The sequence below is a fragment of the Haliotis rubra genome, unplaced genomic scaffold (genome assembly GCF_003918875.1).
Source record: "Haliotis rubra isolate DU_JTF1 unplaced genomic scaffold, ASM391887v1 Scf7, whole genome shotgun sequence".
NCBI lineage: Eukaryota > Metazoa > Mollusca > Gastropoda > Lepetellida > Haliotidae > Haliotis > Haliotis rubra.
This window is the reverse complement of record NW_025767412.1, coordinates 2,485,801-2,507,319: the sequence shown is the minus strand read 5'-3', so window position 1 is coordinate 2,507,319 and position 21,519 is coordinate 2,485,801. Positions and strand designations below refer to the sequence as shown.

At 37.8% G+C, this 21,519-nt stretch overlaps 1 protein-coding gene across 1 annotated transcript in view; it reads left to right on the top strand.

The window, feature by feature from the left end:
- The window catches only part of LOC124258608 (calcium-dependent secretion activator 1-like), a 104,786-nt gene that overhangs the window by 37,260 nt on the left and 46,007 nt on the right, over nucleotides 1-21,519 (top strand). Inside the window, 2 exon segments of the mRNA XM_046692675.1 lie at nucleotides 3,400-3,563; nucleotides 18,358-18,435. Of these exon segments, the coding sequence (XP_046548631.1) occupies nucleotides 3,400-3,563; nucleotides 18,358-18,435 (242 nt within the window).

Here is a 21,519-nt window from a genome sequence, read left to right as displayed (position 1 = left end):
TGCCCCACCGTTCACCATGGTTGTTAAGCATCATAATGGGCAGTATGGTCGGATGGTACAGCCGTAAATCTCTGATTTGCCTGGTCCAGACTTGTTAGTTACTTACATGAGTGAGTGAGTTGGGTGTAACACCACTTTGAGCAGTATTCCCCGTTATATCACTGTTTGTCGGCTTGATGTGGCAGGAGAGGCCGAAGTGATGCAGGTCTCAGACATTTACCACTTTGGTGAAATCCACATGCATGGATTTGGTGCTGACAGACCCAGCAGTATGGGATGAACCAGAGATCCAAATTATGGTCATTGGTTCCTGGTGCCCCGGGGGATGCAGCAGTTTGCAGTAGTTTGCAGCAGTTTGCAGCAGTTTGCAACCCCTCTGTTGTCTGGACCACTCTTGCCCCCTGATGCGGCTCAATTCAACATTCACATTTCTGGTGTCCCCCGCCGTGATATTGCTCGAATATTGCTAAAAATGGCTTAAAAAGTCACTCACTCGCCAATTCAACATTCACCTACACGATTTCTCTGTACTCTAAGATAATCAATAGCAACTACGTATTTCAGCTTCTTTTGTCAGATACTGGTGACAAGCTTCAAAAGCATTCACTCACTCACCTGACTGGTCTGTGCATTTGCCATTTCGTTTAAGTTGGAGTTGAGGTTGTTAAGGCCAGCAGTTCTTCCATGTTCCAGTGAGCCGGTTCAGCTGCATAGGCATCACATTATTGGTGTTCCATTCATGCTCAAATTAAATATTTTGACTTATCAGGATCATTTCTGGAATATTACTAAAAGTGGCATAAAACTAAACTCAGTCAGTCAGTCAGACTTATCAGGAACATTAACAATCTTTGTTTTGCTGCAATAATTTCAGTGGAAAGTTATGAGGGTGGTATTTTGATGATGTTAGGACTGATCGATGATGCTTGTGAAGGATGGTTATGGATATATGGAGTCACACTGCCTTCTCAAAATATCCTGGTATACTGTGCTTAAATCTCAGCAAATTCAACAAAGTCAGAATTTATATAAATAATATTGATGGATGGCGAAACTGGTTTAAGCTTCAAAAAGTTTGTTTTCTGTGGATGATTTTTTCCGACAGTTATCAAATGATTGTTGGCACAGTGTCAAATCTGTGCTTGTAGACTGTAGACGATTGGGTGAGCCAAGTCTCCTGGACTCTTTCTACATCATTACAAGTTTTTCTATTAAAAAAACCCACACAGGCACAGCACGCTTGAAGTTTCATTTCCTAAACTGATCATTGATGCTGATAACACTAAAGATGGATTGCAAAAAATGTTTCAAAATTGATATTGTTTTGTTATTTCTTTGACTGAAGATGTTTTAGGGCTTATTCTGTTCCCTTGGAGGTATTGAATATTTGTACGAGAAATAATATTTCGCCTACACAGTTTCGGAAATATTATTGTGACAATATAATGTGGACACGTTGGAAATCAGATATGTGAAATGTGATGTCCCACGATCATCTCTTGAACAATTTTGATCAAGAAAATTTAATATTATTGATTATCAAAGTAGAAAGGTCAAGGTCATTTGATTGTTTGATCGGTCATTTGATGTTGACACAATCTGGCTTTAGACTAGGTTTTAGATATAAATTTCCACAGATAACCAGTTTCAGTCAGAAGAGTATATTTATAGTTACCATTTAGATAGTTAGACTCCAGTGAAATCTGACAACTAACATTAAAAGCTTTACCTGCTGGCAAAGAGGGCCCAGCATCAAAGGAGGCACTTTGCTTTGTAGAGTTACTTCCCTTGTCCCCACTCACCCTCTCACTTCACCTGCAGCAAAACACTGATGTTTATGACAGAGCATTGTACACAGGTTTTCCCAGTTTTTACAAAACTTTTGTTGTAAAATAACTGACTAATGTTGTGTCAACCTCAAAATTCCCAAGACCACCTACATACTGTTGTACAATCAAACTTTACTGATGCATCTTCTCAAATATTGTCTTGATAAACAAATTTCTGGATAATTTGATCACTTGCCAGTTACCATCACTACTAAAATTGGACCCGTGAAGATCGGGGTTAGAAATGGTCTACAGCAATCCATGCTTTTGGACTAACAAGAGGCGACTAACGGGATCAAGTGGTCAGACTTGCTGACTCGATGCATGTCATTGTGTGTCAGTTGTGTAGAATGTGTAGCTGGAATATTGTAAAGAGTGGCCATAGAAACAAGTGAGGAAAAAACGCACCATGAAAAATCTACAGACACTCAAAACCCCAACCCCAACCCATCCGACCTCTATTGAACAATGCATAATTCATGTATTATGCTCAGTCAAAAACTATGTTGTATCCCTTCAGCACATTCAGGTAAAGGACAGTTGAATAACAAACTTGGTCAATGCAATTTGAAATTTCAGACAAAACTAATCCTGGCAAATAGCAGTTGGACAGCTGGTTTTCTCAAAATATACAGCTGATTCTGTTAAAAAAAAAAATTGTAACACAAAAGTTTGACACATTGGCTAGAATAAATTGTAAATGGTTCTGATTATAAATGTGAAATAATATTTTCCAATTTTGTGTTATTATAGTTGCAGTGTTTACCGTATGTTTATGAAATAATAGCAACCATAAGCGTACCAGTTTGGTTCAACTGACTGCTTTTGCTGGATATATTTTGACATACAACATATTTTGGTCAGTCATCTTTGAAATTTTCCTCTGCCCTGTTATTTCTGCTGTTGTGAAAACATTAGGTTTGAATGTAATTGTCATACTTCCACTAAGATGACTTTTGTAAGTCAAAATATGACATTTATGATATATTTATCCATGATTATCAACTAACGTTTGTTTTAAAGCTTAAATAGAGTTATGTGCCAGTGTTTGGTATGAACAACATTTGGTCAATCAGTCATGATTTTGCAAAAATTAATGTAAACAATATTATTCAACATCTTCAAATATAATTAATAAAATAGGTTAAATACAGAAGGGCAGACAAACGATAAACTATATTTTATGATCATTATGTGTAATGAACTGAGTAGATAACACTGAGATCACACGATGCCCACCCCTTTGATGTTGCCATCAGAGTGATGGAATGCAAAACAAACATCGTCATCGTCCACCAGTAAGTGGGACATGGTTCTTTGTTTTTTCCACTGCTGGTTGAATTCCCTGTTTGGATCCAGAGTCTAGCGAAACGAAGCATTTTATGTAGTAAGTTTGTTTTTGGTAAATATCATCCATGAGAGCTGTTCCTATGTGAGTGAGTGAGTGAGTTTGGTTTTATGCTGCTTTTAGCAATATCACGATAGTTCACACCTGAAATGGGCTTCACCCATTGTACACCCTACCTATGTAGGAGAACTGACTTATTTTGTATGATTGTTTTTTGTCCAGACCCGTCGTCACCCGAAATTCCTGGTGAAGGAGATGGAGAGCATGTACATTGATGAGCTCAAGTCCTCCATCAACCTGCTGATGGCCAACCTGGAGAGTCTGCCCGTGTCCAAGGGTGGGACAGAGGCCAAGTATTCACTGCAGAAACTCAAGAGATACAATCGGTAAGATATTCCACACAACCTAGTTTACACTGCATATAGACTACAGATTTTGTTTTACAATGACAGTGGGTTTTTTAGGAGAGTGTTTACTCTGATACCAACTTGTTTTATTAAGTGAAAATTCTTGTTTAATATTCAAGGTTGATGTCATTTGATTTATGTCTGTCTGGCTGCCAGGACGTGTAGACAAGTCTGTCATTGGACATTGATGTTCTTCCATGGTTCAAAGTGATCTCAGAACATTAATCTGGAATGTGAGTTTCAGTGAACAAGAATTGAATACTTCAACGAAGTCTTATGTTCAATAAGTTGAGTAACATAAAATGTTTTAAGTTGGTCTTTCATTGACCGATTATGTCATTTGTTTCCATGGTAACTTTATGTTTCATAAATGTTTCTGAATGTTCCCAGTTTTCAGGGCTGTTTGTCGTGCACTTACTCTTATGTACAAGACTGCCACGTGGTAACGAAATCAGTTGCACTCGTGTACTTCCAAGCCTTAAGTACATGACACTCGACATCTTTGCCTTTGGATGCTTTTCTTTTATAGTGTGTATTCTGTAAGGTCAAAATGTCCTTTGCACAAAGAAATCTCGTTATGCGTAGACATATTCAGATTGAATGGCAACTTAGTCTGAGACATCAATCGACTGCATGTCAACTTTTCATTTGGAATCTATGAGTTAACCTGTTTTCAGCTTTGATATTAATCACAGGTTTGTCTGACCCAGGATTGATCATTTATAGGTCTGTGTCATGACTATAATAATACCAACTGCTGTGCATATAAATATTCATTCATTTTTCACTTTCATGACTTGTACAGAATAGTATCCCAATGTATTGTTAGGTTCAATATTTCCACTCTTTATCTAACTCAGTGTATCTCTGGTAGTAAATTTGGAAATACATTGCAGCAGCTTGTTATCATATGAAACAATCAGATGTTGAGACGATATGGAGTTTGGTTTCACTAGAGACTGCGACTGTGGTGGGCCGTGTCCCACCAAAAGATGGAAGTGATGGTACTTATTGTTACCCTGCATTAAAACAACATTGGCCCGAAAGTAGTGTCACTTCCTGTTTAGAATAAACTCATTATTGAATCATTTTCCATACTTTCAGTAATAAAAATTCAGTGAGTATATCCCTGACCATATTCGGGAATACATTCACTATTAAATGTAAATTGAATAGTATTGGAGATGCAGTTATTTACTGTCAATGAGAGACTGGCATTGCCATTAAAAACAGCTTTACAATTCCAAGTTGGATAGGAACCTGGATTGTCAGACATCTGAGAAATATTGCAAATAATGTTGTATCTGCTCTTTAATCAATCAAGCACTGTTATGATGCTGTTAATACGATTGGGTGACTCCATCACACACAATTCCATCTTCGTGAGTATTCTGTTTGTTTGTAATGCATTGGTGCTAAGACTGTGTCATGTTTGTGCTATGACTGTCGCAGTCCTGAGGTAAAGTAGGTAGTGATGATTATGCTCCCACTAATATCACTTTGTTGAACAGGATTCTGGTTAGAGTAGTTCCCAGAATTTTGTCATCAGAGCCAGTAGATGTGAGGTTTTAGTGGTCACGTGACTTGGGTGACTGTTGTTTTACTGGTCAGCTATTGGGCATTGCTCTTTCGGTCAGTCACGGGCTTGTCTGGCCTGAACTAGATTATTTACAGCCCGCAGTGGTTTAACTAGAATACTGCAGGAACTTGTGTAAAATAACATATTGTAACTGTATTACAATTTGACTCTGCCATTTCACTGGAAGACAGAAACCTGACAGACTGATAAATGAATTGTGCCAGTTTTTAAAGTGGCATGTGTGTCTCTCTAAGAGATATGAAGCTGCTTCATGGACACAAAAATATGAGAGTGATGAATCTATACTGTTTTCTTCATATTAGAGAAATCGTGGTTACCATGATAACAGAACTTTTGCTTTTCTTCTTCCCAGAATGAACATGCTCTCAGTAAGTTGAATGATGTTGATTAATTTTCTTTGTTTGAGCTAATGACTCCATTGGTCTATGGACCAGTGGAGTACAAAAGGTCACGCAATGTCTGTCGTTTCTGCAGTCTGTTATCCTTAATGATGTCATTACTATAAGGTAAATTGGGTCATTAACGTTACTGTTTCTCTGCAACATATGCTCCATCTCTCTTGGTTTGTATTCAGTCAGAGATAAAAGGAATGGAGAGTCTGCCCAGCATGTTCCTTCCCTTGTCGTGACAGTACAAGTCAGACTGATATTGTGAAGGATGGCACCAAAAAATAGAATTCAAGTTGCTCCTTCGAGTACTTAGTCAACAGAAGTCAAGTCGGCTTCTTGAAGTGGGAACACAGGAAAGCGTTGAACTTACGTATGGATAAGAATTTCACATAAGTTATTCCCTTAAAAACGTTTCAGGTATTCAATGTCATAAAAGTAACTGTCTTCATGTGGAATTTGTATTTTTAATGACTTCACTTTGGCAGTTAAGACTCTAAACTCTGTTGACATATTTCAGAAAATATTATGTGGATACATTGTGTGAAGCCCATTTGAGGTGTCCTCCGTGATATTGCTGGAATATTGCTAAAGGTGGCATAAAACTAACTCACTCACCCACCCCAATGCCCATGCTTGTCATATATCAGCTAACTGAGAAGCAGGTGTAAGAAAATCAAGTGAATACTGCAAAAAACATAACAGTGACTTGGTTGGGGCTTGTCATTGTATCCCTGTAACTTGCATGAATCAGTGCTCATGATGTCCATCACAGGATTGTTTGGTTCAGACTATTATTAGCAGACCGACTGGGGCCCTGTTTCACAAAGCTACCGTAGCGCTACGACTGTCGTAAGTCTGGGTTTCAGTTTAGCCGGTACGACAGTTGTAGCACTGTGATAGCTTTGTGAAACGGAGCCTTAGAGCTTATTTGTGGATTGGCAAGAAACATCAACATTGCCCCAACATACGAAACCTTTTACTTGCTACTTAAGAGTTTTACAAAACTAGTTGAGCACACATCCACTAAAGGTTCGAGCACTCAATCATTATTTTATCTCAAGAGTACTTTTGGATGATGGGATTTTTTTTCCATACACATTATATTTTTACTTATCTTACATTTATGTATTTCCTATGGTTTGATGATTATCTCAAATATTGAACAATTCATTGTTTCTTTAATGTGATTCGTATCTCTGAAAGTAGAGAACTATTTTATGAAGGCACCATTTGGACACTCCGGAGATGGCTTCTTAGACATTTTTTTATCTTTTATATTTATCTCAGCATCAGTCGTTAATAACTTTTGGGTGTGTTGGGTTTTGTATGTTTGGAAGAGGAAATTACTTTTTGAAACTTCCTTCATTTGTATATTAATTTTTGTTCGTGTTGTTTTTTTGTATAACAGATCTATAAGGATGGGCTGATGATGATCAGCATTGCTAAATATTATGATACAGGCCAAACCAGAGATACCAATGTTGTGGCATTTATGGCATGTAATGTTTACGATTATCATTAACATCAATTATAGGGTTGACACATACAAAAGATGGCAGATCAGTGCCCCATTAATCATAGTAATAATTTTGATATAAAAGTTCATTAATATTGTGACCCGTGAAGATCCGGGTTAGAATTGACCATAAGAGGCGATCTAACGGGATCAGGTGGTCAGGCTCGCTGACTTGGTTGGCCATTTCCCAATTGCGTGGATCGATGCTCATATTGTGTATCACTGGATTATCTGGTCTAGACTCGATTATTTACAGACTGCCGCCATATAGCTGTAATATTGCTGAGTGTGGCGTGAAACTTAACTCACTCACTCACTCACTCACTCACTCACTCACTCACTCACTCACTCACTCACTCACTCACTCACTCACTCACTCACTCACTCACTCACTCACTCACTCACTCACTCAGGAGTATCCAGCTCCATATTACTGGGGTTGTTACAATTAATCTCTTATTTGGTGAGTCCAGCCGTATCCCTTCATGAACTCAATTTGTTATTCACGATTACCAGAATCAAATGTTCATGAATATTTTAAAAAGGATTTTTACTTGGATTTGAGGGTTATTTATGAAAAGTGAGATATGCTGAATGGAATATATCCACGCAAGATTATAATCATCACACTTATATATATTTTTTTGACAGGCATGTGGTCACTGGTCATTGTCATGTTAAATTCACGCTGTCTACATGGTAAAGTATGTAAATAATGTATTTTGTCATTGTTTCACTGAATAGACTGAATAATGCATCAACTGCTCACTTGTTATTGTATTCATTAGCCAATAATCGCAGTTGTCACACAGTATTCCTGATATTTATCATACTCGCCCCATAGTGGGATCGTTGATTTCTGGTGTCCCTCGCCATGATATTGCTGGAATATTGCTAAAAGCGACATAAAACTAAACTCACTCACTCACTCTTTGAAGCCCTACATATTACCATCTCATCCCACCAGGTACCCATTTATGGCATATGCCTAGACCAAGTGGACATTGTTGATACATGTGATATGCGTCCTCTCAAAGTGCTGTAGAGCAGTTATATTGACTGGATTCTTGCGCGATATAAGTTCTTAGTTGTTGATGATGATGCTATCTAAGTTCTTAGTTGTTGATGATGATGATGATGGCGGCGGCTTGGTGAACAGTCAAATTTTGAAAAAAAAGTCTCTTGCCTTAGAAGATGCCACATGTAACATGTTTCAGTGTGGTCAGTATATGTGGCCATAATTATTGTTCAGTGGGTGGGTGGATGTCCAAAAGAGATGGTAATCTTCCCATATTCAGATTTTATCTAACTCAGGAGAAAGTTAATGGTTTGTTGGAATGCATCTATCTTCCTCATATTGAAGCACACTGCTCATTTAAGCCACACACAAGACGTAACCCATTCCAAGTCAGTGTCCAATCTCAGTTAGAAAATATCAATCATAATATTTGTGATGTCAGCGTGAATACACTACTGATACATCATCATCATCATCATGGACATTGTAATGCACCCAATCCTCCTCCTGTTACATGATCACAGCGCTTCATTAATGAGATAGTGTGGAAGAGGAGATTGATTATAGTCAAGCTAGAAGAGATGTGGTTTAATAGCTGATTTGAAAGAGTCAATAGATGGAGAGTGCTGGAAGGCCATATCGAACAGCTTCCACAGGTGCTGAGCGTGTGTAAGTGTTCAGAAACCGAGGATTTCATTTATGTTTCAGCACTGTCAGCAGTTTCCTTTTTCTGGTCGCATCTTGGTACGTTATGAGACATGTTTACATACTACAATGCATTTAATTACTAAAAACATTTTCTTACATTCTACAATCACTCAATCTCGAACATACCATTCAAACATTTACTCTGTTAATCATACAGACAACTTTATTGGCCCCATATGTAAATAAATGTGTGGAACACTGAAATCATAAGACAAATTGAATACCATTTAATTTAGTCTGGTATTATATTTTTTATTTTGACCACATGGTGAAATGATAAACCTTTACTGTGGTGTGTAGCCAGCCATTAAAAGACGAGTGGAAGGGGAAGTTTGATGACATTTGGAGATATCATGTGTCTTTTGATATCAAATACATCATCTCAAGTCGATGGGAGGCAGATGCGACTTATTGAGTCTATTCTAACAACTCACCACCATCCATGACAATGTCTGATCTGCTCAAAAATGACTTCGCCGCCATGTCCCATCAGCGGTTATAGGTTGATGGGTGTGCAATAGAGAAGTTCAGAATTTCAGCCCTCCATCTGGTACAATGATCATAAATTAAAAATTGTACTGCCTGGCACCAAGTGTGGAAATAGAATCCCTCCTGTTGTATCATTATGTCACAGATTGTTGTTAACATGTACTCAACATCTTTGCTTTGCACTCAATCACATCCTCACAAGCCAGGGAGCTACATATTTAGCTTTTATGTTGTGGCAGTGATGATAAGAAATGAGTGAAAGTTTATGTTTATAAAGTAGAAAGTGACAAAGAATCTCTTCCACTGCACTTCAACATTCATACCTCAAACAAACACTTATGTGAATCAACTAATTGGTCATCAGGAAAGTAGTATCTCCTTGTAGCGAAATCTTTTTGAGAAGCCTGTTTTGGACAGTGAATTGCAATTTGTCATATCTAAATGCCAGTTTAAGCCCAACAGTTCCCGATATGGTAACAAGTCTAAAGTCTTTTCTTATGTTCCACTTCTGTGGAAGGCAGTATCAGTGCAATATTCCCTCTCTCAATCGTTTGCAACTTGCGTCTCTGCCCCCATGTTACTATTACTGGCCAAAACTCACAATGTCATTCTCAATTTGTCAAAATTCAATAACAGTAATAATTTGTTGATTTATTTCACATTAGTTTCATCACACTTTCAGTGCTCCACAGCTGTACATATGCTTTATACATGAAAACTCAACTCACAGCCAAACTCGTAGTTCGTCCCTGAAATACCTGGTCTGTCAGTGTGTGTGGTGGCACAGGATTACAAGAGAGTCTGCGGAGTAATGACTGGATATTGCTGCCTTAGGATAATCATATTCAAGTGATTTTCTTATCTGTCCAAAGAAGAATTAGGTGGATGAGATTTGCATTGCATAGATAAAAAAAGATTGCTTTTTTTGGAATGATGTGGAAAATATTCCCTGTAATATGTGCACTGGTTTTGATGAATCAGTGATGTTGGCTTGTTCCTTGTCAGATGTATACCTCAATAGTCTGGACATCTTTTGTGCAGACTGTCTACTTCAATAGTCTGGTCCTCTTTTGTGCAGACACCTCACATTCCAGACCATTACTGTGCGAGGCAGGACATGCTCCTGTGAACACCTGGTGTCATCACTGACCTGCAGTGCCTTACACCTTATGAAATCTGTTTTGGCTGATTGAGACTGGTTATTCTCTGTCTTGGATGTTTATTTTTTTATTAATTCATATTATGAAGGTGGCGGCACTCAGTGATTCTATAACCTTGAAATACCCAGACTGGATTACCAAGATTTCACTGATTTTCAATTTGTAATGAGCACCCACTTCAAATAACTGGCTACAAAACTTACATTCAAGCACCACCTCTTCCCTTGTTTAGAAGAATTGGACGGAGTCTCGGTGACATCATGGATCATTGCGCGTAATTTCAATCACTGGTATATATGGTCCAGACTCGATTTACACACTGGCTTCCTACTGATGTGTTGAAATGGATGCTTATTTGCCCCATACTGAGTCATCCAAATACGAGCACCATGTATCAGATGACTTTGTTAAATCATGAGTCCATATTTACCGGTACATTGATGATGGTATATTTCAATACTTTTCAAGGGAATGAACAGTCTACTATCATTAAAGGATCTCTTGACTTTAGCCAGATTTTGCAATGACTGTTACCTCCAAATGACTGAAAACTACAATCTTAACCTATCAATGTGGCCTATAGCTGCAGCTTATAATCCTTATCTTCAATTGGCACATTACCTCCAGAACAATTAGGAAATACGTAGGTTCCCCTTGCCTGGAAGTTTTGTTATCTCAAAGAACACTTTGATCCATTGATGAAATATTCCATTAAAAATGGAAACCTTTGTGTTGATACCATAGGTGGATAATCTGGTGTAATAACACTGTTTGAAGTGGAGAGAGTTTGATGAGCAGGGAGCCTACCTCCACTAGGAGTCTATCAACCTACATGGAGGTTTATTGAAGTACGTAGTGGATTACAGCTATCACAGGAAGACACATTACTTTTCTTTAGTCTGTGGAATAGATTCAGCCTTGATCAATTGATTCTGTAGGATGGAGCAGCTCGGCCTGAGTTCTGGCTTGTTCTGGAGGATGGAGGAGGCACTTGAGATTCAGTGGTTATGTACAGTTGTATTGACACAGACAGTGGTATCAATACATGGCTGTATTCTGTCTGGAGTTCAGATAATCCTCACAATGTCTGGCCATCATTTTTTGTTGTGGTGTAATCAAGCCAGTATGAATTAGTCCATTTACTAGGGGTTTGGTTTCAAAAGCAGTTGTGTTGGTTCTAGTTGCTGGCAGATCGAGGAGAGTATGTGTGTGTGCCCCTTTGTTTTAAGCAGCCTTTGTTGATGGTCCCTTGTGATTTTGGTATTGTGCACTTCTCACACTCACTCCAGCCAACTCCTTCTTCTAGGTCCATGGCCCACACTGCCATATATAAACATAGTTTGGGCTTTGCCCCTTTGTAGAAGATGAGTTACCCATTTGTAACTGTTGACATTCTCAAAAGTTATGTTTTTACAAAACTTTTAAATGTTGGTCAGACATGTTTAAATGTATGACAAAAGCCTTTTCCCTTGATTGTAGCAGTATTCAAGGCATATAACAGCAAATTACACCAGAAATGGGAATTGAACCCAGGTCTTTGGTGTGATGGGCAAATGCTTTTATCACTAGGCTACCCCACCGCCCCGACTTCTATAGTAACATTATTTCTAAAATATCATAAGTCCACAACTGCTATTACATGTACTAAAATATAAACAAAATAATTTACCACCACAACCCATTGCTTTGTTTGAGTACAGGGAGGTAAACAGACCAACCTTAGTTCTGCAGAAAATGTCACAATACCTGTGGTCACGTTCAGAATCAGTCATTGTTGAAACAGGCTGCACTAGATATTGAAACATGTGGTCAGATTTAACTACTTGATGATGTACATGCACAAAAACGTTTCTCAATATCATGCAATCACATCTATCATATGATTCAATCTGCCCTGAAGTCTCACAACCAAAATTGCCTCTTAAAAATACAGACTATGATTTGGCAAAGTATAACATGGACAGTATGGTCTCAATCATAACAAATTGGCATAAGAAATAAAATCAGAATAAAATTAGAACAAAGTCAGAGTTATCACTTTTATGGAATATCTTTGAAATGTATGTATGGATTCTGCATTGTCTGGTATCAAAACACTTCTCTAAAAAACAGTTTGCGTAACTATTGCTCAATATTTCTTGTCCTTGAAAGCTGGTGATTCCCTATTGCACAATAGCTGTGTATCATATTTCAGTATTAATGTAATGCTGGCAGGGTTTTATTGCATGAGGCCATGTATCATTACTATGTGATTCAGTCATGGCATGCAACAGCTGCTGCTGCTGGCGCGCTGGTGGATGTACATCCGTTGAACAGTTCCCTGGAAGCCATTTCAACCAATACAGATCACAGACATGTTTAGGCCTGAAGAAAAATAATGTTGTGGTTCCGATCACTCGACCGAAACTTGAATTCTGGTGCAGACCATATTTTTTAAGTGGTATGAATGAAATAAGCTTTGAGATACTATTGTTTTTTCCCGGCACTGACAGACATCAGTTGTTCTGATAAAGAAAGTCGACAAGCTTGATTGAATAAACAATTACACATTGATAAATGTGTTATTACTTTCTACTTTACTTCTTCCAAAAGAATGTAAAAAAATATTAAAAACCTAGCTAGGCTACCTACCTACCCTAAATTTTATCGAAGTGTAATCGGAACCACAACATTTATTTGACCCTATCAGAATATTTGTATAATGTCCACAGCTGGACAACTGTTACCATGTTGTTCATCTGTTAGACTTGAAAAATCTTACCCAAAACTCATTTTCTTGTAAATAATTCTGTATGCCCGTATCTATGATGAATTAAATATTGTATTTTGGAAATTCAATATGTGTAATACAGCTCCTCATTTTATTACTATTTTAGTACTCGTTTATGAACATCTTCTGTAGGGGGTGGTAGCCCAAGACCCGAGTTGAATTGCCCACATGGGTGCAGTATGTCATTCCTTTTTCTGGTGGCCCCAGCCTGACATTGCTGGAATACCACTACTAAAAGCAGCATAAAACCTCACTCACTCACTCACTCACTCACTCACTCACTCACTCACTCACTCACTCACTCACTCACTCACTCACTCACTCACTCACTCACTCACTCACTCACTCACTCACTCACTCACAAATACTTTGGCATATTATTAGTGGAAGGTATTCACAAATATTGTCATTAATTATTGTGGAGTGGCTGCCTTTGTTTACATTCTAGACAAATGACTACAATCATGTCTAGGTGAGCTTCAGCCCGGTAGCACTACATTTTTCGTTACCTAACAATCACTGTAAACCTGCGCATATTTATATAACAAATATAGTGCTTACCGCTTTAAAATCCATTGGACTCATGTTTGTATTTGAGAATTAATTGATGAGTAAAAATCCATAACACTACTGGAGATTATGAAGCAAGGATGGTGTCCGAGAAGAATGTCATGACACGGTGTCGGATTGACATTGATTACATCTTCGGAGACAGATTGATAGCAGTTATCTCCAGCTGCATATTCAGCCAATGGCTATTGTTGCTGCCTCCAGTTGGTCGATTCTGCTGTCGGGCATAATTCACATTTCTTAGCATCTGTAGTGGTTCTACCTGGCCTGGATGTCAGTCTGGTTAAGCTAAGTGGACAAAAGTACCCCAAAACACAATGGATTAATATCTGGAAGGAAGTGAGACTCAGAATTTGATGAAAAAACATGTATGAATATTGAGGTGTGGAAAAAGGAAATTTATTTAAATTGTTTTGGGCAAATATGGTTGCCGATCAATCAATCAAAACTGTTTGAAAGCAAATATCTGAGAGTTTTGTGGATGGGAAGTTTTTTGTTGCCAAATATTTTCTGAAGAATATGCAAAATAAAGAAGGTTCGACATTCTATTTTGGGAATTCATTGCTTAATGTGAGCTGATTATGGCTCTCGTAGGAGTGAAATATTAGACAAATGTATTTCTTGAAAAGACGGTTTAATATGACTGTTGTAATCTTGTTTCATGCACCTTCAAACTGAGTGAGAGGATAATAATAATAATAAGAGTACTTTTTACACATCACACATCCACATCACTGAGGGATGCCCCAAGCGCATACAAGTCACAGTTCATTATTACCCTGAATAACACAAGCTGTGAGGCACAAGAAGGTTATAGTCACATGACTTATCCCACCGGGTACCCTCTTTCTGTTGGGGAGACCACATGTATCACCTGTGCTTCGCTGTGGGGCAGAACTGTAGTCCTAGAAAGTCTCAGGAGTCAAGCTGCTGTGATATTGCTGGAATATTGCTAAAAGCAGCATTAAACCATACTCACTCACTCACTCACTCTGCACAGGACCAGACACTAGGATTTAAGGGATACTGAAAGCCCCTTATGAAAAAAACCCTGATTGTAGTGAAACTGTCAAAACTGGTAACAAACTGTAGTGTTTCTGGTTATCGACGCGGGTTGTGCGTTCTGTAGACACAGCTGTGGCACCTGGTCTGGTGCAGCTGCTATAGGTGGTGTGATATATCATCAGAGAAAAATAGTATTGTCCATGTCACAGCCTGATGTACAAAGACATGATTCTCTTGCATCGGGGGACTCCCTTTCTTGCTCAATATCAAACAGCATCCTTCAGCAGGAAGGGAGTGCTTGCGTTATTGTTTTCATGTCTGCTGCCCTCAAGGAATGTTTCAATATGATGTATCATTTTTCACATTATTTTCTGTTGAAACAAAATTTGCTTGATAAATTGTGAATAAATTAGTGTTTCTTGTATAAAATTACCCTGCATGTATGAATCTTCAATGTTTTAGTTACCATGAAAGAATGTCCAAGATATTTTTATGGATTAAACTTCTTTTTAATTTCCCTCTCAACGTTTCTACGTGTAAGAGATAATAATCTACAGCTTTATGGCTCCATGGAAACGTCATGAGGGAAATTAAAAAGAAGTTTAATCCATAAAAATGTCTTGGATATCAATGTACAACTTCTAAATGCCACTGAAAGACGTGGAAGAATGTGTTTTGTTTTTCTTTCTAACATATTGTTTTTCTTGTCAAAAAAGCAAGACTGAATAATCACATTTGGTATAATACAGAGCTGTGGGCAACAAGGAAGAACGAGTTTGACACATTCATTTGATATTCAATCTGTTCATCCATATGTGGTAAACAATTAAGAATTTTGTTCCGTGAAACTAATTAGTGCCATCACATGTGCCTGTGTGTAAGAGATAATAATCTACAGCTTTATGGCTCCATGGAATGACATTGACAATGTTCACGTTTACCGGTAATTACCCTTTTTTTCACCAATAATTACCTATTTTTACAAGTATTATTGACACTGTACCAGTAATTTGTATGCCTCTCAGTCCCCAGAAGGATTGATAACGTATCTTGCAAACATGAAATAGAATTGAACTGAAATTCAAAACGTATTAAAAAATATTCAGTTTGCTTGTGACCAGTTATATAACACCATGAGTCTATGTATAGCACATAGCCTGGAACCAAACCAAATTTCAACATTACGTTTTTGCTTTGCTTCATGGTTACATTAGGCAATACAGCTTGCGCAGCTTGACCTGACCTACTCTACATATGCATGACCCAGGAGGTCAAATGGCACAAGCGGCAGATCGGGTTATCTTCATTAAATAGGGGTGCAGAGAATGTTATTAATGTTGCTTTCGTGCGAAGCATGCATACATAGATTCGTTACAGAATTTATCCCGGAAAACAACTTTTCTGAAAGAAAAAAGGATTGGCAAACCTAGCAACAGTTATTAAATAAAGTGCAAAAATGATGTATCCTAAAAGTCAGTGAGTGATTGTGAAAGTATAGTTTGTGCTGCTTTTAAGTGCTAATAGGTAAACAGTTGCATACCCATCTCATCCTACAGGGTACCCATTTACTGCTGTCTGATCTGGCATATTCCAAACAAAGTCACTTGAAGAAGATGCTACCCCATATGCTGCGTGTGCTTCTGCCTGGAGCAAGACCAAGCTGCTGGGAGCCAGACTCTCAAGAGTTTTGACAGCTTCGGTCCTGCCCCAAACTGAAGTTCATGTCCAAATTCTGTACCAAGTAGCATATCTGAAGTAAAAGAGCATTACATTTTTGTGGATTCAGAAAATCTCTGAAAATGTTATGAACATGTTATGTTTGCTTACCCTGGAAAGTTTTTATTCCAAATGTGTTAAAATTAGTATAAATAGAACCACTTGTTTGTTCATGCAATGCTTTTATTTGCTTTAAGTAGGGTATTTTGAATTAGGGGAAATTTATGTGGAAAATAAATTCATTGGGAAGGAAATAAAGCTTGTAATGATATCAGAGTTGTAATTATTGTAATTATCTTTTGTTTTACCACAGCTACAGATTACTTTCATTTCAAAGTCAGAAACCACATATTCGTTTGGATGAGGTGCTGTGTCACACCTTCATTTCAAATTTAACTATTTAAAATATGTACTTGACACTATTATATCTATGACTAAAATGGAGTAAAAAAACCACCCAGTTTCATCAGTTAGTTGATGATGGGGCGGTGGGGTAGCCTAGGGGTTAAAGTGTTCGATCGTCACGCCCAAGACCCAGGTTCAATTCCCCACATGGGTACAATGTGTGGAGCCCATTTCTGGTGTCTCCTAGCATGATATTGCTGGAATATTACTAAACGTGGCGTAAAATTGAATTCATTCACTCACTTGTCTCATGAAAAAAGTGGGTGTTCTTCAACATATTTTGAACAGCCAAGATTTACTTGACTAATTTATCACATGTTTATAAAATATGATGAAAATGACAACTCCAAAACATTTTGTAAGTTGGATATCATAATAATTACCTTCAAGTATGGAATTTTTAAATCTGAAGTGAGAGAAATTATGATGCCCTAACTGAAATCATGGAGACATTGATTCCCTCAACACTTTCAAATGTCACACTTAATTCACCATAAATTGAGTAGGTCATTTTGATGGGGGTGGACTCCTCCTTTGTCCACTCAGTCCTATATTTGTGATCCATGAGGATGTGGCAATTGATGAGCAATATATTCCCGTAGTTTTATGATTTTCCTGGTTTAATGTCACATCCTACTTCCTCCCACACTGGCTGCTGCTGTGACATTTCCGCCTTGTGACATTCCCCTTAATGTACCGTCCCCCTCACCACTGATTCTGAATATGGACCACAGGCTCTCTGCGTCAGCTTCACGTAGGAAATCTCCCTTCTGGATTATTTAAAATTTGCTTGAGGGACAAGCTGGAAATTTTTATCAGGGAGCAGATAGAAATTTGTATTTGGGAATAGTTGGGAATTTGTATTTGGGAATAGTTGGGAATTTTTATTTGGGATAACAGTTTAAATATGTTCATAATCAATGTGTTTGTGACAAACTGATGGATATAACAAATTGATTTTTTGGTTCTGGAGGTTTGCTGAATATTTTGGTCAAAATGTTTTCTGACCAACTACAGTTATAACAAACTGAAATTATTGGTTCCATTGAGTTTGTTATGACCATAGTTACCGTCGTTGACTTTGTTTTAGTGACAGGTTAGGATTTTTTATTATGGTCTATTTTGAAATGTGTATGAGGGAATTTGTCTTAGGACTTGTTAGAAACTGTATTATGTACAAGTATGATCTTTCATTAATCCAGAAAGGAGTAACCTTTTTGCTGTTAACATTCTGGTTATGAATATTCATATATGAATTAATGGATTCTCATTGCTACAATTACAGCAGATTGTCAGTTTTCCAAAAACTTTCTGTCATTTGTGATTGATCTCCCACGTCCAGACTTGAAATATCATTGATTTTATTTTTATTTCAGACATGTCTTTCAGGGAAGAGTTAATTACATTTTTGTAAAATTTTATTTCAGCGTTTTAGGTGAACTAGGCGAAATGTCAGTAATGGCGTCTTATGGTGCTATGAATTTTATCAACTATTTCACTGATTTGTAAGTGAGGATATTTCCAGTCCTCTGAAACCGTCGGCATTTGGGGCCTCTCCTCTTCCTGCGGCCTGTTCTCACTGTCAGCAAGGCTCTCCTCTCACATCTTGACATCTTACTGTTGCTGCATACAGAGCATGATATCAATATGAATTGTCGCAGTTAAATAACACTATGAATACTCTTACTACAGTTATGTCATGTGTGTGGGAATTATATTGCATACCCATTTAATGTTTCGATAACAGTACAGCTGTGCAATATGGCGAGCTAAGGAGATTCATCAGTATTGCACTCTGATTTCCGCATTGCATGTATGCCCGGATCTTGAACTTCATTAATTTTCAAAAAACATTTGAAAGACTGTGTGATCTTTAAAGAGTGTCTCAAATGAAATCTTTGAAACATCATACTTATTAAATGGAACTTGTTCTCTGTCAAATATTTTGCTGTTTTGTTGCTGTCGTGATATATCAGAACGTGGTACTTGATTGATGATGTCAGGCGGAGGAAATGATATTGCACTGCGCGATACTTAAGTCACTGTAACCTTGTTACGTCAATACTGACGTTTAGAGTTAGATTAAAACAGTCCGTGTAATGGAAGAGGTATACCATAAATATATGTCCAACTAATGCATTAGGACCGTATATTTTGAACTCGAAGATGTCATGGTAAGAAAGAAACAGTTCTTTCTTTAAACTCATATCTCTCTGATAATGACATCTTGTTGTTCAGCACACACACAGGGATTGGGATGGAAACCTGTGACAATGGGCCATTTTCAGGATTATTAGCTATTTTCTGAATTTAGAATGGGCCACTGCCCTTGTATCAATAGTAAACTTCAAAATGTTAATGGGACATATTTTATTCTAATGTGCAAAATGGCCCATGGCCCCAGCCTTTCCCAATCCCTGCATACAGTCCAACTGCACTTGTATGATGTTCTATGTATGTATTGGATTTACAGCAGGACATTGTTATACTGGATTCCATGCTTTCGGGACAGTTAACTTATGGGTGGATCTCATGCTTCTCGTGACAATCAAAGACAACAGCTGAAGGGTTGACAAGGGTATATTTAGTATTTAGGGCATGTTGTCTAAGTGCAGTGTAGAGTTAGCTGCCTTGGCTGGAGAAGGATGCTGTGGTCCAGGGTGTCACTGTACTCATGTTGGTGAATGCCGTCAATCTGCGTCACTTCGGGCTTCCGTTCTCCACTAACTCAACAACATTACTGATGTAATTCTTGATGTTAAATGCAACACTGTCCATGTTAGGGTGCCAACTGTAAGGTCATGGACCTCGTTACTCAAAGCAATCATAGCACCGAGATGATTACAACTTCCTTTCTATAACAAGGCTTACAACGGTTTTAGTTCTGAGATTGCTCTGTGGAACTAGTGCCTGAATGACTGCAGCACTGTGCAGCATCACCTCACTGGGATCAAATAGCATAAAAGCACTCATTATTCATTATCAACTTTTCTGGTTTAAAGTTGATGATAAGCACCACACTCAAACGACCTTGAGTGGTTCAATATTTTCAATACATTTTAACTTCTCATTATTTCGCATTCAACACATATATCACGCTTCTTGTATGAGGAGCAAAGGGGAGATAACTCTATAATCCTACCCACATACCTGATAAATGTTATCTAACATCACCCACTATCATTGCATAGAATAACTCATATTTATTCCAATGATAATTCCTAATTTGTATGTAACAACATTTACAACATCTCAGCACACATCCAAAAATCTCAGGAGAGATACATATTAGAAATGTGGTCCCTTGCGTCTTCATGTATTTTATTTATACGAACAAGGGATCATTTGTGACCGTGGGGCTGCTTTTATCTTAGGCTGAAGCTTATTGATTTCCACAGTGTGATTTATGGTTAAATCGCTGTTTTGTCCCCAGTAAAACACTTCTGTATAAATCATTGCTTGATCCCAGTGCATTGATTGGATGCTGGCTAACACAGCTCATCTCTTGTTAACAATTCTTCATCGGGGAACAGCAACATGATAAAATCATTAGCCACATCATTGTGTTTAACTAGGGTGTTATGAGCTGATTATTTACAACCCATTGATTTACAGGGGATTCTGTTTACTTTCAACATGGTTATCTCAGAAAGACTGGTCTCTTTCTATGAATTTTTGCCTTGCTCTTAAACTTCAGAATATCTCTAATGTTTCTTCTGCACCAGCTACCCAAATGCATTATGTGAACAAATAGAAAAAAAGTGGCCGCAAAAGGTTTTCTGTTTTATCAGTTTCCTGAATGTTTAATATCTTTATGTTGATTTCTATAGAACTTATTTCATGCAGGTTGTATCATTTATAGAGAGTAAATTTTTAATGTTTGCAACAATGTCTTATGGCATTCTATGATGAAATGGTAAAGAAATATAGAATGGGTCGATATTCTCCAGGGAGCTGTGATGGATTGACTTCAGTGGTTCAATGTGACAACAATGGCTGCAGTATGTGGGTGGCACGAGTCACCACGCTCATCTACCCTGAAAGCCCTCTTCAATTACTGACAGATGGACTTTTTTTTGTCATTTTGTAGTTATTAGTCTTGATAATGAGCTAAAAACAGGCAAAATATGAACTATGAACTATTGCACAAAAAACCAATCTCGTCATCTTACTTCTACATGCCAGAAACCTTTTAAGCTTATGAGACAGTTTGGTATTCGTATTCAAACTTCCATTTGCTTCCTTCCTTCATCTGCTTAAGTGTATTTCCTTTATCAAACTAGTCGGATATCCTTTTTTTTCCATTCTAATTCTTCATGTGTGGTGTGGAGCTCAGCGTAACTATGTGTAGGTGAGACGTGCCATGTATGTATCCCGATGTGTGATGTAGGTGTCACAGGTGATATGTGTGTGCAATATGTGTCCTTAATATGTGATGTAGGTGTCACAGCTGATGTGTGTGTGTGTGTGATATGTGTCCTTAATGTGTGATGTAGGTGTCACAGGTGATATGTGTCTGTGATATGTGTCCTTAATGTGTGATGCAGGTGCCACAGGTGATATGTGTCTGATATGTATGTCCTTAATGT